Raw genomic sequence first — 17,161 nt, 5'->3', positions numbered from 1 at the left:
ATCTCAGTTACTGTGTGTGAGTGCTTGGTCAGCCCTCATCACTCCTGATTGGAGCAAGGAAGTATCAAGTCATGATTTTAACACCAGGACTTTCAGTTTTACCATTGAAGTTCAAAGTTTGATTAAAAAGTTTGAATATGGAGGTTGAAAGTAAAAAAAAAGTACCAAGTAATTTGATTGTCTCAATTTTCTTATGCAAGGAACATTTTGCCTAAATGTTTACAGAAGTTAGGACTTGCAGATCTTAGCAGTGTAGAGAATTCCATAAGAAATTGGGTATTTTGTGTTAAATTTGCCTCTTCATTTTGAAATAATTATTTGTTGCAAAAATCTCAGCTGGCAAAGATAAAATATCTCCGATTTTTTATGTACGTTCTTGGAGTAAATATCAAACAGTAATGTGAAGTCAGATTTTTCATTGAAAGTAATACCAACATTTTTAAATAAATCATTAAATAACTAATCCATTTTCACATTAAAGCAAGACAATGTCATTTCACATATTTACATTTAAGAGTTGAGCTAACCTGAAAAAGCATAAGCTTTTTGAACTGGAAAAGCTTGTATCATGTCAAAGATCTGGAGTTTTTTACCAGCTTTGACTGTTTACATCAAGCATGTTGATCTTGGAAAAAAGATAAATACGCTTTGCAAGCACAAACATCTGCTTTTGTGATTGCGTGTTTAAAAAAAAACACTGACTGTCACAGTAGAGAAGGGTCCTAATAAAGGAGAGGGGAACTTGACAGGGGAAAGAAGACAGGAAAACTGGAGACCTGCTTTTTTTGCAGGGGCAGGTTGTGCAAAATTATGATTAAAAAGTAATATTTTATTTTTCTGGAGCTCAAACACTGAGAATTCTATATGGGAGCACTGTGGGATTTTCCTCCTCAGTCTATAGGTCTGATCATCATCTGAACTGCTTTCAAGGAGTAGGAACCTCCCCGGTACTCAGCCCAAAATATTCCATCCTGGTACTTGCTCCTGTAGTGGCCGCCTCGGTACCAGACCCCGTTGAGGTTGGAGTGGGCGCACGCGTTGTACCACCAGCCGCCCTTGTGGAAGTGAGCACAGTTTCCTGTGGAACAGAAGGACATGGGTGAGCTTCAGCTTTAGGCAGTAGAAATGGGAGATTTACTACATGTTTTCATATTGTGGCTTATTCTCAGAGGCAGCTTGGAAGTACTTCACAGCCCGTTGTGGTCGCATCGTGCTGTTCTTGCTAAACTGCAAATTCTGTTGTAACAGCAGCCATTGCTGGGGGGTCGTTCTTGACATGATCTTGAATGTGGCAGCTGAAAATGAAGGAGAGAACTCTCCTCAGCCTGCCAGCACTGCTTGTCCATGAGCTAACACCCAAGGAACTCAGATTATGTGCTGTTTAGAAATACTCGAGCGGATGCAATGTGAGTTGATACAGCCCCGAGCAGCATGCGGGGCCACGGCTCCACAAAGAGTTGCTTGTAACTTGTGTTTTTACTGTTACAGGCTTGTCTAAGTGTTTGCAGGATTTGTCCAGCTTTATGGTTATTGACAGCTGAGGAAAAGCAGTTGAAGTATTGCACTCCCCAACCTTCCCATTACTACAAGGGAAAAACTGGCAGAAATGAGAAAAAGGGAGCTTTAAGGAGTACAAAAACCAAGTGATGTGGCCCTTCTTAAGTATTGGTACACAGCTAAACCACCGCACACTTGCAGTTCCTTTCATGCTCTTCAGAGGCTTTAGTTCCTGGTGATTTTCTGGCAGCAGCACTACTCAGAGATCACCTGGACAGATATTCTGACTGCAGAGTCACATGCGAGTGACAAGCTAAACAAAAAATTGCTGCTGTGTGTTTCAGTGAGGGTAATAGATTTTGAATTTCTGACAGGTATAGGGGGGGCCCTGCCAATGTGGTTTTATCATCGTTGATTGGAAGCATCTTCCAATAGGGTTATTTTATCAGAATTTACGTACTTTTTTTGCCCTATGCTGCATTTTGAGGTGGTGTCACTGGCGGAGCATACATCCCTCACTTTGCGCAGCCACACTGCTTTGCTTACCTGAGTACATGTCCCTGTCCCTGTCCAGTGTTGTGAACTGCTTTCCATTGTGCCATATCATGGAGTCTCCGGCGTTGCCCTGGTACGTGCCCAGGCGCAGCCGGTAGAATTCGTTCTCTGGCTCCAGGCGGAAGCTGCTGTACTCTGCGTACACCTTCTTGTTGCTCCAGTCCTCCAGCTCGATCAAGAGTCTGTAATTATCCTGATTGGTGAGCATGTAGATGTTTTCCAGTCCCAGCCAGTACTCTCCATCGATGTTCCCAAATCCTTTCTGTGCAAAAGGAGACAGGAAGGTGCTTTTAGCTTTGCTTTCCGTGTTTGTTACAACACTCAGCAGCAGGAGTGTGATAAACCGGTGGAACTTGGGTACTGAAAGCCTCTAAACTTCTGAGTGACTTCAATCCGTGCATTTAAGTGCTTTATTTTGCTGCACTGGGGCTGCTAAGCTGCATGAGATGCTGCCAGCACTGGTAATGGTGGCAAAACATCTCTGTTCTTGCTGTCCTCTTTTTAAGATAAAGGGAGGAGAATAGGGAAACTGAAACAATATTTCTTGACAAAGCTAAGGGGGTTTGTAATAGTGGGTGAATTGTGGAATTTTAGGTTATAATTCCAAGTTGAAAAAGGTATTTATGGATCGACAGTCTCAATGTTCAAGGCAAATGACTTCTTGTTGCTTGTGTTGCAACTGCTCTTGTTTTTGCTGTGAATTTAGTCCCACTATTCCTCTGTGTTCTTTACAGGATTTACTAGAAATTAAATATAAAGACATCTTTTCTTTCAATTCACAGACTACCAGCACAATAGCTGAGAAGTGGTATTTCCTATCTGCTGTTTGCTTTCCCCAAGTAAACCAGTGTTGTTAATGTTTGGTGTTGCATTAGGTTCAGAATGTTTATGATTGCTTTATAAAGCGCTCCATAACTGCCTTAAAACACTTTATAACATTTTACAACTCCAAAACCAACCATGTACTGCTCTGATAAGTAAAGACTGCATAATTGTTTGTTTGATTGATTGTTGAACTTTTATTTTAGTTATTATTGATTAATAATTAAGGGATTAATATTTGAATCACGAAATCCCTAGAATGCAAGAAGCAAAAATCCTCATGTTAATTTGTGTTCTATATGTTGTTGTTGTTGTTATTATTATTATTACCCCAATTGAATGATCTTCAGATTTCCTGTTAAACATGTAATTACTCCAAAGCAGCTTCCTCTTGTCATCCTCAACATTTTGCCTGCTCCTAAACTCACATTAACACACAGCCTTGACATCTTTAGATTTCTAACCTAAATTAACAGATGGAAGTTACTTCCTTTAATTCATTATTGCGACTATTTTTAAGTTGGGCCCCCAATCCAGCAAATCTAATAGTGTGTTTAAATGAATAATTTCACTGGCTGAGTGTGCTTATTCATAAGGGAGACAAATGAAGCTTTACAAGTACTCACTGTAGCTCTCAGTGCGTTAATAAAAATCATGTGTTCAGTTAGAATTTTGTCACGAATGACTTCCCAGCCACTGTCTAGAGTAACATGCTGCCAGTTGTGTTGTGCATTACAAACCCAGGCTGTTTCAGCCGGGTTGGTTCATACAGAGTTAACTGTGCACGGAGGGAAATGGGACATTCCCACTGAAGTGTCTTTGCCTCTCAGGGATGATTACTCTTTTCAGTTATCTTTTTTTGCCCGCTGATTTTCTGCACTCTAGAATTTACCTTGTAACTGTCCCAGTTCCTGAAAAAGTTGACAGATCCATCTGTCCTCTTCTGGATAACTGCCCATCCTCCAGGGTCCAGACTGTTCTCACACCAGAGCTGCACTGGCTCGTTGCTGTTTTGGGGTTTGATCATGTAAATCCCGCTGTTGGCGTGCCCAGCTTCCCTGGCTTGTTGGCAGTCTTTGAATGGACCTTTTGGAAAAGAAATACTGTAAGCCTTCGAGCTTGGCTGTGCAGAGCCCATTGTCCAGGAATATTTTGTAATGGAATGTCAATAATTCAATTAAGGTATAAACCTACCATGGAAAACAGTGCAAAAGTTACTGTCTGAGATTAAGTGTATACACAAATAAACACGTCAATATCCTCGCTCCATATATTTTTGAACAAAAATTTTGGTTTGCTAAACAAATAATAGGCTTTGGTTACCGACACCTGATTTTTTTGTCTGCTGCAGAAAAGATTTGTGTTCTGGCTCTTGATACCAAAGAACATCTTGATTTTTTTTTTCTCTCTATTATTTTCTTTTTTACAAAAAGCAGACATCAATTTCCTTCATTTTTTGGTGCACCGCTTTGAAACTGGTGGAAGTAAAAACCCAAACAAACCCAGGATACCCAACCAACCCCCCCTGTTTCTGAATATATAAGTAGTTTGAGTGCTGCTGTAAGAAATATTTACTGCCAGACATGTCTACAGACATGGAATTTAGTCAGAGAGAATTCTTAGGCTGCATAATCTTCTGCTGCTGTGTACTTAGCCAGTTTGAGGATTAGGCTGTTAACTGTAGATAGGAATCTTTTTAAGTTTTGTGTGTCATCCTGGTGTGATGTGTGTAGATGGATACTGATGAAGGAAATAAGCAAGCAATGGAGAACGATTTTTAAGCAGCTGAAAGGACTCACAGATTTGTTCCCAGGGCTGCAGTTGCACAAAATTGCTGCTGCTGTTGTGAGTACTGCTTGAAAGCTCTATTTTAGTCCATGTGAATAGTGATTTTACAAATAATACTTAGAGAAGACCATCTGGTAATTCTCTGAGAAGGATGCAGCTTACATGTCTGTGAAAACCTTGCCTAGTTTGCCTTTCAATTTTTAATAATGTTTTTATTTTCTGCTTCTTAGAAAACAAAATTGTTTGTGTGTCATTACTTCAGTTGATTTAGAGAAACTGGTAATTTACTAATGAGAAGCAAAGTGTGTTCTGATGACTAGTTAGTGGGGGGATGCCCTAAATGTATTTGAAAACTCAGCACATCTGAAAATAAATTAGCTACAGCTTTCCTCTCCTCCAGAGGGTTTATTTTCTCAAATCTCCTTGGAAATTCAGAGAGAACCTATCAGTCACAGAAACAGCTCATGTGCAAAGCAGCATACCAAGACATTTGTTGAGGTTATTCTTTAATCAAAAGTAGAAGCTGAGGGAAAGGGATCTTCACTGCAGATTAAGCTTGTGTGACAAAAGCAAGCTGAAAATTGCACTTTTCTGAGATTTTGAGGTAGTAGTTGCCAATTGGACAAGTATGTTACTAGCAAGAACTCCATAAAGCATAATTAGAGTACATGAAGTTTGTGTATCTATTGAGGAGTACTTAGAGCTTGTGGCTGTGACGGGAGTGTCACAGACACTGAGCTGCTGCTGAAAGTACTGCTGCACTGTCAGGATGGGGATGGCTTTGTCATCCTTCCAGTGCAAGCAGTGGCACCTTAGGAAATAAATCCTGTAGCTTTGGCATACAAGTGCTTTTTTCCCCTCTCTTGTTCGCAATTAAAATTCCCATGTAGATGGTAAATATTGCAGAGTTTGTCCAGGGGATAGATAATTTCCTGGACTGAGCTGGGTCTCATTCCCATTCCTTGAAGTGTCTGAAGTAAATCTGGGTGCTCTATAACTGAACAGGGATATTGTTCCAAAAGTATTTTTGTAAAACAGCTATTGCTTTAGGAGAAGTATAAACAAATAAGCCTTGTATTTTGTGATGTTCATTGAACATCAAGAGTGGCTTAATTAGATCTGCTGTTACCTGGGTGTTATCCCACGTGATTATTGTTGCAGGAGGACTTGAGCACATGTTTTTCCATGAGAGACCCAAGCAGATGTTTGGGGTCATTTTAAGTAGGTTTTAAGGCAGACAGAATTGTACCAGTCTGTTTATGTAATACTTGCATCCCTTCTGGAGTTCAGCTGGCTTTAAGTTCACAGGATGCAACTCATCTGCTTTGATGCTCAGCTTTGTCTGCATGCATTAACATAATTTAGCGTTGTGCTAGAGGTAAGAAACTTCTGCTCTAAATGTCAGAAAATCCAACATACCCCATAATTTTTGGTGTAGAGCCTTGAATCTTTTTACTGAAGTAAAATCTTTGTTAGGTATAATTATGTCAAGTTCACATTATAAGAACTGATCTTGTTCATTGGAGGTACTGAGGTTTGTGAAACTCAGAGATTCTCCACAGTGCTGGTGTGGGTGGAGGTCTGATGAAAAAAGCATGATTTTCTGTTTGGAATTTTCCAGGTTTTATAGTTTACGTAGGGAATAAGTATCTCATGCACATCCAGTCTTTTGTAACAGTCTGAGTACTCTAAGTCACTGAGACAGTGGTAAGTCAGAAATACTCTGCTAAATATTTCACTTCCAAAATTGTGGCTTAGACGTATGATTTAGTGCAGATCATACTCTGTGCTAAATTAAATGAAGTAGAGAAGGAAAGAGATTAAATATTTTAAGTTGAAAGCTTGATAGCTTGATGGCTGAATCCCATTTTGAGATGCCAAATATTATTTTGAGCAGCTGATACAGAAGTTGTGCTTGTGTAAGCTTCATAGAAAGGATTTTGGGGGGCATTAGTAGAGGAAAAGTCCAAAAAAGAAGAGGTATTAGAAATTATTATGTGGAGTAGAGGTGTGTCTAATTTTCAAGTACTTAACTGACTTGAACCTACTTTTGGCAAAAAGTGGCAGTAATTTTGGGGGTCACTAGTTATATTCCAAATATTAAGGTAATTGTGACAGCTGCAATTCACAGGTACATCAGCCTTCCTCAATTTTTAGAGCATTTTTTGTACAAAATAACCACCATACTCAGAAAACAGAACTTCATCCTTTTGTTCCCTGTATATTCTGCATTTTACTCTCCACTCACAATATTCAAATATACATTGACCTTTCTGACCCATCTGCTGCATGCAAGTATTTGTGAGGAGGTCCAGGCATTTATTCTGACATCAGTCTTTAACAGGCCTATTTCTAATTAGGACTGTCTGGTTTTCACTGGTCTTTTTTGACATCTGTATAGATTATAAAAAAATCTTCATTTTTAATCATAAAAATGTTTCTTCTATGACATAGTTTTGATTCTGTGCGCCGTGAAATCTGTTTACCTTAATTTTAAAAATCAGGGATAGTAACTGGGCATTGTGATGGAATGTCCAAGTTTTGGTTGTGATGGCTGATGCTCTACCAGCTGTCGCAATTCTCAACTCTCCTTTTCCCAAGCACTGCAAGAAGCAAACTTCCAACTCAAGAATCTAATATTAAAGGAAGGTGAATAATGTTGCAATAAGCTTCCTAAAATTTCTTTGTGTTCTCTTCCGAAAATGCATTCAAACTCTGAACTTCTAGGGGTAGAGGGGTTGGTAGATAATTTAGAGGATAATACTTAGTGCTGTTGCCTCATTTTGTATGTGCAGTGGGCATGTACTGAGAAAAAAAGATGTGTTTAGAACAAATCCTGGAAGCAAGGGTTTGCTGGGAAGCAGGAAGTCGTGGCTTTTTTTAGAATTATACTTGTGCTGTCTGACCAGATCAACGCAATGCTTTCATATGAGCTGTTTCCTTTCTGTCATGATGTGCCACTGAAATTCGCATGACATCTGGCGTTTTGCTTGGGTTCATGCCTGAATTTTCTGCAGACCTTGAATAAAAATAGTTGTTCTTTACATCAGCAGCTGGTTGGGTGTAATGCTGCAGAGCAGTCACAAATGAATGTTTGGCTTCATCCTAGGAACCAAGTTGAACTTTCAGCTGTGACTAAAGGCAATTTGAAAGAAACAAAAACAAAACAGCCATCTAAACCCAAAACCTCCCACCGAACCCTTTTGCTGTGCTAACAGACGCCAAGAGCAAGCGCTCAAAGGGATGTCTGAGAAAAACTTGTTTTTCGTATTCCTTGAATTTTTTTTTTAATAGCCATTCTGTCCAAATTTCAATAAAGTGAGAAATGTGATAGAGTTCAGGGCAGCTCAGAGGTAGTTAATTGTCTTGTCAGTAATTTTGATTCCTAATGCTACATGAATTTATCTAATGACCTAAAGAGTAATGTTTGAAGATGGGATACAGTCTCCTGAATGTATTTTCATAATATTTATGGGTTTAGTTTAATTTGCCATCCCCTACTGGCAACAGATTACTGGGAATGTAGTTACTGATTTTAAATTTTCAAAGCTGAGTGCCTCTAAGGATCCAGCCTTGATTCATTTATCCTTTCAAACTTACCACTCTTGAATATTTCAACTAAACACTTAAGAGACTCATTGCACAAGTGTGTTGGTGGATTTAGATGTTCCTTTTAAAGCAGGTCAGAGTAGAAGGATGACAATTCTTCTAGTAGAATTTTCTCCTGACAAATCTAAGTAATAAAGGACAAAAACTTGAAATTATTTAATTTGTTTATAATTAATTAGTTCCTCTTATTCACTCTTGCCAGCTACTTATGCCAGTAACATGTAGCTAGCAGGCATCATCAAAGAAATGGGTAAATATTAGAAAATTTATGCTAATACTGAATTTTCGTATTTTCGTAACTCAAATCCAGATGCAGAGAGAACCCCTAACGCTTTGTGCCTTGAAGGCAAGTATTGTTCGGATTGAATTTCTGAGTATCGGTCATTTCAACAAATTCATCTTGGGGACATTTAGGCCATTTGGCAAACTATGGCTTTCCCTGGGAGGTAGGAGGGGGAGAGAAAATCCAGGAGCAAGAGCGAGCTGTACCAGGTACTTTCAGTTCTCCCTTCTGTTTCTGTGTTCAGGCCAGTTTCCCTCAGAAGTGGAGATGTCTCAGGTAGGATAGATAGTGCCAGGTAACTCACCCTCGTTAATCAAAGCCAGAGGCGGTACTCTGAAAGGACTCTTGGTAGGAGAAGTGGCGGGGTCGGGTGGTGGCCGTACATCTCTGTCCCGGGGGTAGCCCGGGTCTCTCTGGATCTCGTTGCCTCCCAGCAGGACGGGGGTGTAGGGCTGGCTGTTGGGGATGTGCTGCGGCACCACCTGCACCAGGGGCGGCGACCCGTGGGGGTCCTGGCGCGAGAAGATCCTCAGGCACTGCTCCTCCAGCAGCGAGATAGTCACCGACTGGTTGTTTACCAGGTCAGTTAGCGCTGCGTATTTTACTTCAAGCTCCTTGTATTTTGTTGCCATCTTCAGCATTTCTGTCGTAACATTAAGGACTTTGTTTTCCAGCTGGGAAAGCTCGAGCGAGTTGTCGCGCTTCCGAATGATCTCGTGCAGGAGTTGCATGTACAGTTGGGTCACGCGCGAGTTCATGTTCCGACTTTCTTTCCTCAGTAATTTGACTTCGTTCACGATGTTTCCATCCACGTCCACCACCAACTGCAAAATGTCGATCTCCCGCTTCTGCTTGGACAGCACGTCCTTCAGGTTCTCGATGTCCATCCTGGTGACTTCATCCTTCCTGTTCCCAGTGCCCGGGTCGTTGGTGTTCACGCAGATTGGCCCAGTGATTTTTTGTTCTGGGACCAGGAAGGTGTAACCGCATTTCTTCCCTTCCTCTGCCCCGTCTGCTGAACGAGGCTGCCTCTGCTGGGGCGTCTTACTCGGCGTGGATTGTTCCGTACAGCGCCCGATAGACGACAGCAGGAACAGCAGGACACCCAAAGTCCACTTCAGTATCTTCATTTTAAAGCAAGCGTGACGGCTGCCAGGAGCCTGTTGAACAGATAAAAGTTAAAGTCACTAAACCAGAGGCATCAACAAAGCTCCTGGACTTTTAAACTGCCTAAACTGATGGGTTTGCCATGCTTGCGTGTATGCAGCCCAGCCTTTGGAATCTCTTCCTTGGAGTTAGATTCCATTAGATTGGCTGGCTGTTTTGGGCAGCAAACACAAATTTCGATGCAGGATTTAGTAAAGGAGTTGTTGCAGTGGGTAACTTTTCAGAAATGATGTTCGATTCTGTGTTACACTCCATTATCAGTTTGACTGCTCGGATCTGTGCTCACTGCAATTACCTGCACGAGGTTGTAGAACATGGAGTGCTTGCAGAAATACCTTCCTGAAAGGGAAGTAGGGAGATGAAATTATTTATATGAGTGTTGGAATTTGGATTATATAAGCTTTTCTGGTCCTCCTTTAGCTTTATACATAGAGATAATATATAATTTGTTAAATAGTATATGTATACTGATTCATATATATTCCCATTTTTCAAGCTAATATATACACAATTTTAGTAGACTTGAAAAATATCTTTAAGACTATTTTTGGGCATGAGTGTTGGGCAGGAGAAAGCAGGAGATTAGATATTGTTGCAAACATCAAAAATCACTTACTCAAGTGACTTATTCAAGGAAAGCTTAGAACACTTTTGCTCATCATATGTGGCCCAATTTAGTTGTCTTGAGATGAATTGTAGTCACACTATTTTGTATCTTTTTCCAAATAATGCTGAAGTATCAGGTGTGTTGTCATTATAAATACCATACTGAAGTGTTTCATTCATATTTTAAAGAAAACTTGGAATTTTAACTCTAAATAATTAAAGTGCAGTGACAAAGATCCAGGAATGTTTTTTGAGACCCATTTTTTAGCTTTAAATATTTGAGATGATAAACAAAGGTAGCACTTAAATAAGGGACAAAGACTTCATTTTTTTAATGGTTGGTTTGGTTTGTGAAGCAGATCACTCTTCTTATCTCAGCTGTTGATCTGGCTTTCCTTTCCAGACTCCTTCTGCAAGCCTTTGGATAGCCTTTCTACAGTGGATAATTACAGAGGGGAATACAGTAAGAGCAGGGAAAGTTAATTACCCCGCTGTTCCTGCTAAGTCCAAGTTTAAGTGCATTTGGCAATCCTGACACAGTGATCCCAAAGGAGAAGCAGAGCTGTGCTGCTTCCTTTACATTCACATTACAAATGATAAGGTGACTTTTGGGTCAGGTCACTTTTCCCAGCTCTGTTACTGGCTTTAATATTATTGCAGCAAACGGTGTCTGCTCAGCCTCAGGAAACCTGTCAAGTCTTTGGTTTTTGGCTTCACCAAGAGCAGTGGTTACAAGCTTCAAACCATGATGTACCTGCAATCAGGAGTTAGAGCTAGGAATTCTGCTTAAATGTTTGATAACTTCTTGTTTGTGTGATGGTTGTTTTGCAAGCCCTGCTTCTGGAAGGGGAAGAAAACACATTTAAAACGTACTAAAAATCCTTTCTTACCCTGCATAAATGGAGGGAGCACATACATTTGAGGAAGTTTATTTTAAAATACTTACTTCTCTTAGTTTGTAATAATAGGTACTTTTGTGTCTACTAGTAAATATTTTTATCAAAAACAAAACTTAATAGTCTTGTTAATACTTCTCTGTTGAAACTGTAACTTCTGTTAAAAGGAGAAAAAAAAAAGGTAGGAAAAAGTATCACTTTCTCCAGAGCTGGTTGTGTGTTTTTCTTTGGTAATTTCAGACATTTAAAATATTAATCACTTGGATAGTGCTCAGATTTGGTAGTTCGTTAGGTAAATGTTCACATGCATCATGGGCAGTGCATCGGAAGCTGGCCTGTGTGTTCTTTCTAACTTGGTAAGAATGAGCTGAATTAATTGTCTGAAGTTTAAAACCTCTTTGAATCTTCTTTTTCAATACTTTTGCATTTACTATTTGCAGATTGAGGGAAAGGGACTTTGTGGCATATGTTGAGGATGAGGTACAAGTCCAGTATTTTGCTGTTTTCACAGTGTATAATAGGTACCTCATAGTCCAACAAAGTGAATAACATTTTATTTCTTGGGAACTTTTAGACACTCTACAGAAATGATGAATGGCTGGGGATTTCCCCCCACAACAGCACATTTTCCCCCTGAAATACATAGAACTTAAATGAATCTTTCAAAACAAAGCACTTTGCAGTGCAGTCCACGTTCTAGCCCTGTATTTTGCTGCAGTCTGCTTTCTGCATTTCTTTTAATATTAAATGTGTTCATTTTGAACTTTTACCCTTATGTGTTAAAGTTTCAAGCTCTGTGTCTTTACTTGTCAGACCATGAAATGAAATAAAGGGTCTAATACAGCATAGCCAAGTCCAGCAGCTGCATAAGATTATGCCCTAGAATCTGAAATTCAGAAATATCTTGTAGTAAACTGAGACTTTCACATAAGTAGGGATGGGTTCCTTCTGGGAATCTGCCTCATAGGGAATGCATATGCTTCCATGGAAATGCTGATGTTGAAAAAATTAAATGTCTTAAAATGTTGCTTGTCAAGTGTGAGCAGCTTAATGCCTAACTTGTTATACAAGAATAGGTTCAGAGCAAAATATTTACCTGGAGTTTTAATCAGCTTAGAAGGAAATGAAAATACTGTTTCTGAAATTGCCTGATGTTCTGGGCAAGCAGCTTAAAAAAATAGGAGCTGTTTATCCAAAGTATCCCAGAATGATAGGCTAATATGTAAGACCTAAATGACAAATTAAAATTAGAGTTGGGAAATAGTTTTAGGGTTTTTAGATCGGACACATTCTGTCCTGGATTCCCAGGTTTAGGTGTTTAGGTAGTGGCAGAAGTGTTAGGAGACAGCTCAGCCAGAACCATGGTCTCCAACCCTCCCTGCAGGTTTGGGATTGCCTGTACTGAGTGGGGCTGCTGGTGCAGACCTTGGAAATGCAGCAAGGGAGTTTGTGATTACAGGTAGCATTGTTTTGAAATATTATTGAACTCTTGAAAATGTCACGTTTCTTAGATTAGAAGGAGCTGTCAGTTCAGCTGGTTCTGTCATGTTTCTTGCCGACTTTGGGTCTCAGATTTCTGTAGAAGTCTCATTACGTATATTCTGGCCTGCTGATGTTTTATAGCTTCTGCAGAAGAAAATGTGCAGTTATCCACAGAACACAAGCTTCTTCATCAGCTTGTCAGAAACACTTGGAGCTGTGGACAGGGCTTCAATACCATTTTATATTTAATGCCATTTCTTCTGATTTCTTTCTTTTTCCAGAGTGATCCCTGTGCAAAAAAAACCCCTCAACTTGCTTTCAAAATTAGTTTTTGATTTATTACTTTAAAAAGTGTTTAAAGGTACAAAATTCCAATTGAAAAGAGCAGAAACAAGCCAGTAACTACTATTTTTAATTGCTGTAACACAGACTGTGTTACTCCCCCAGAAATACTGTAATCACAAATTACGAGAGTTGCATGGATCAGGATGTGGGGAAGCTGCTATATATTTGGCATTTTTTAACTTTCAGCACAACAAACCATTTCTTCTTTGTTGTACTGCTGTGACTCATGTTCAGCAGGATGTAAAATTTGGAAACCCACAACACAAATTGGAATCTGTTCCTCCAGAGCTGACAAAGGCTCGTTCTCCCTGGGCAGTGTAGGTGATAGGAGTGAATGTAATAAAGCTGTCACGGGTAAATGGGAATATAGGATTCCTTTTGTATGGAAAATGCAGTATCAGTACTTATCTTTATTCCAAATATTTATTAAAATAATATGGTCAAGTGAGAAATGCCAGCAGTGCCCTCTTATGTGTAACAGGAAGAGAAACAGACTGGGTTCTTTGAGAAAGTTAAATTACAATACTGAGACTAAAGATGCTCTGACCATGATGCCTGCTAATCAGGGAGCTCTGTTATTGATGTTACACAGACTTCACTTTCTGCTGGGCTTTGCCTTAGAAGCTGAAATCAATAAACACGGCTATGTTCCCCTATGTCTGCACAGGCTAAGTGAGGATTTTTGTAGATTTTTTTTTTAGCTTAAAACTGGGTCCATGGCATTAGAAGTAATACTAATGTGGGGAAAACACTCTTCCTATAGGAGAAATGTTCCCATGGATTTCAGTATATCTCTGTATTTAAGTAAGTTACTTCTCCCTATATAAACAAGTGCTTTTCCGGCAAGTCCCTCTGCCTCTGCTGAAATAACAGGATTACTTTCAATTGTATTGACTGGGATCCAGGAATAATATGTTCTTGGGTTTTCTTCGTCAGATACGTGATGTATTGAGTCACAGAATTCTGCTTTTCAGGGATTGCCATGAATCTGACTCCTTTTAGGAAAGGCAATCTAAAAATCTTCAGGGGGTTTTGAGGTTGTCATTGAGAATGAGCTCTTTTTAAAAATGATAACTGCTTAGAAATTCTCTGCAGAAGAGGTTTGTTAATTTTGTCTTAGTGGACATTCTGAACGCACCGCAAAATTTCATGGCATTTCCAGATTTTTTGGTGAAGTTTTTTTCAGCATGGGGGTTTCTTTGTGTTTTTTGGCAGCCACTGTGTGCGTTTGCACTGTTTGAGCAGGCAGGTACAATGCAGTGGAGCATTTTGTGCTTAGAAATGTGTGATTTTGGGGCTCCAGAGTTCTGCTTAGCTCAGATACTGAAGATATTAAGCATCTAGTTATGCTTGCTGTAGGAAATTGTACTTCATTCATTGGTGTATAAATTTTAAGGACCAAACCAATAGGGCATGTTACAAAAAACAGAGCCCAGTAAAACAATGATTAAAACCTGACAGAGCCATGTAGTTACTGCTAAAGTTTAAAGGTTCAGAATTTCCATTCTTTTTAGTAAGTTCCTTTAAAACTTCAAATAGTGTAATTTTTTCGCTGTACTTCAGATAATTCTTTTGGCAGCAGCATAACATTAGTATTGCATTATTTGTTTTAAAACAAACATTTCAGAATTTGAACTCTAAACTTGGAAGGCAGCAAAGGGGAGAGAGTTAAAACCTTGTATACAGCCAGTTTATTGCTTTAAAATTATTGACTCAGCTGTTTTCATTTGTGGGAGATTTAGGAATTGTTCTAAGCAGCGTAAATCAAACCCTTGGCTGATGATGAATGAATGGAGCCTGGTGTCCAAAGCACATTATGTGCTTCAAATGGGGGTTGTGTTGTTGTTGTTTAGATGATTCTCCTCCTTATGTAAATCAGCACAAAAGAATAGTAAGGAAAAGGGCTCAAGAACTTGGAAAGTATCCATCTTTCTTTTTTATCAAGGCTGCTGCAGACTTTTTTCCTCTGGTAGCTACTAAGTCTTGATTAAGTTTGTCTTTTGTAACACTTTGTCTCTCCTTTTGGCATCAGCCCCTTCATTCTCTCTTACTGTGTCAGGCAGCTCTGAGTTTGTAAATGCAAATACATCACTTAAGTTCATTTGCATTGTTCTGGATTATTTACTGTATTTTAATTCCCAAGTCATCATGGAGTTTGCTTTTCCTATGTATAAGAAAGTAGCTTTTGGTTTTCATCTGTACTTTTGTCTTCTGTTTGTAAACAGCATTTTTGTTTTCTTGTTTTAATCATTGATTAGCAGCAGCATTCTTCTCCCTTCCTTCCCCTAATGAACTGTAACAAACCCCTCAATTTCCCACTTACTGTGCTGTTGCTTTGTACACTGCCTTTCATGTTTACGAAATGGACCTTTATTTAGAAACAAACTGCAGTTCAATCAAGGTACAATTAACTTCCCAGAAATTGCTGAAGGAAGGTATTAGTGTCTGTTGCAGCAATGTCTTTGGATTTTCAGCTGCACAATTGCCTGTGCTACAAACTCGATTATGTTCTGAAGCAGTGTATGACTCTGGGTGCTTGGTTGGCTCTAGGACTCAGGCAACTTCAGCTCCTCAGAAGTACTATAAATAAAAACGTCCTTGAAATGCTCTACAATGATTGCTACTTACAGATGTGCATTGATTTGCTTGGGACTTCTCACAGTGGTTTTATTGAGGTATCCATTTTCTAGTCCTAGTAATGCTAGGTCTATGCTCTGGTGTTGGGTGAAATCCAGCTTCCCTGAAATCGATAGGATTTTTGGCTTTCGCCTTCTGGTAGGATCAGAATTTCACGAGTATGTTCACAGTACCCAAATTACATGCTTAGCAAAGAATCTGGTAGTGCTAATTTTCTGTAACTGTAGATAACAATACAGCTAAACAACTGAAACTTGTTCATCCCCTACAACTGGAACAAGTTAGTCTGTGCTCTTATGCAGTGCCTTTTTTAATTCTTTCCAAAGTCTACCAAATGCCACAAAAATGAGTCTTAATGTCGGTTGTCAAATGTTTCTCGGGCTGAGAGGGATTTGTTTCTTCGCGACTGGATGTTGAGGGAGATGTATGTAGCATTCAGAAATAGCTCAAAATGAAACTTGTAAGTAAGAATAACTTTAAAACTTACCAAGAAATAAAGTCTTCCAGCTGCTTTGCTTCTGTGGCAGATGGAAAATCCAGAGGCCAAGTTGCTTTTGCTTCCTATATTACCCGCTGGTGTGGTGTTAATCTGCAGCTGGAGAAACTGAAAACTGCTTTTGTCTTTCTCTGTTAGATCCAAGCTGTATTGAGGAGTTGGGTTTCTCCATACGATAACCAAGCTAACTAATCAGTTTAAAAAAGGAAAAAAAGTAATGCTCCAGTACGCGTTATTCCAGGAGAGAGAGAGAAATGGTTTTTGAAACTGCAGTGTTTAATTCTCACATGCAGAAGTACTCTAAACCAGCTACAGCTGACCCAGATTCCATATACATCACTTTTGGACAGTGTTTTTTTTAAACAAACACGCTCTCGGCTCAGCCGTTCAGCCCACCTATGATGTCACCGCGAGCACTCGGAGAGCAGAAGAAACTCCTCCTTCGGATTTCCTATCCATACCCTCCAGAAAAGGAGGGGGTAGGGAGGCTGAGAAGTTCAGAACAAGGAAAGATTGTTTGCCAGTAGAAGGGAGGTACCATATGGCAACGGACTGTGCAAGAGTTCAGCAGGCAATTACAAATCAAACATTTTTACTATGCTGCCTAAAGATGCCTTTCAAGTTATTACAGTACTGGGCTTCATTTAGAAGAAAGATTCTTTCAGGCTGATAAAACTCGATGTGTGTTGCTGGGAATAAAAGGGGCAGCCTGGCTGGATACAACAGGAAAAATGAAGCATTTGTAGTCTAGAAGAATGTTCAACAGAATGTCGCATTCAATTCTTGACGTTCACTTAATAAGAAACAGTTCCAGTTGTTAAAGGCATGAATTCTCCAATACATGTGGAAAACGTTAAAACTCTGTGTGTGATGGTTTTGGGTAGGTATCAGAATATTTGATAACATCTGACTGGTGTTAGAAGTAGCAAAAGCCACAGAGATTACGTTCGACAAGAAATACAGGCTGGGCTTAGTTCT

The 17,161-nt window shown here is 39.6% G+C and overlaps 2 protein-coding genes across 11 annotated transcripts in view; one reads left to right on the top strand and one right to left on the bottom strand.

Annotated features, from left to right (window-relative positions):
* Positions 1 to 17,161, top strand: part of RALGPS2 (Ral GEF with PH domain and SH3 binding motif 2) — a 109,339-nt gene that overhangs the window by 57,914 nt on the left and 34,264 nt on the right. The window lies entirely within an intron of this gene.
* On the bottom strand, positions 733 to 16,400 carry ANGPTL1 (angiopoietin like 1). Its single transcript, XM_040072315.2, has 5 exons — positions 16,175 to 16,400; positions 8,859 to 9,714; positions 3,767 to 3,960; positions 2,044 to 2,314; positions 733 to 1,078 (listed from the first exon to the last, which is right to left on the bottom strand). Exons 2-5 carry the CDS (start codon positions 9,682 to 9,684, stop codon positions 891 to 893), a joined length of 1,479 nt encoding a protein of 492 aa, XP_039928249.1. The 5' UTR covers positions 9,685 to 9,714; positions 16,175 to 16,400; the 3' UTR covers positions 733 to 890.

The sequence above is a fragment of the Hirundo rustica genome, chromosome 9 (assembly GCF_015227805.2).
Source record: "Hirundo rustica isolate bHirRus1 chromosome 9, bHirRus1.pri.v3, whole genome shotgun sequence".
Classification (NCBI taxonomy): Eukaryota; Metazoa; Chordata; class Aves; order Passeriformes; family Hirundinidae; genus Hirundo; species Hirundo rustica.
The sequence above is the reverse complement of the archived record's forward strand: the minus strand, read 5'-3'. Positions and strand labels throughout refer to the sequence as shown.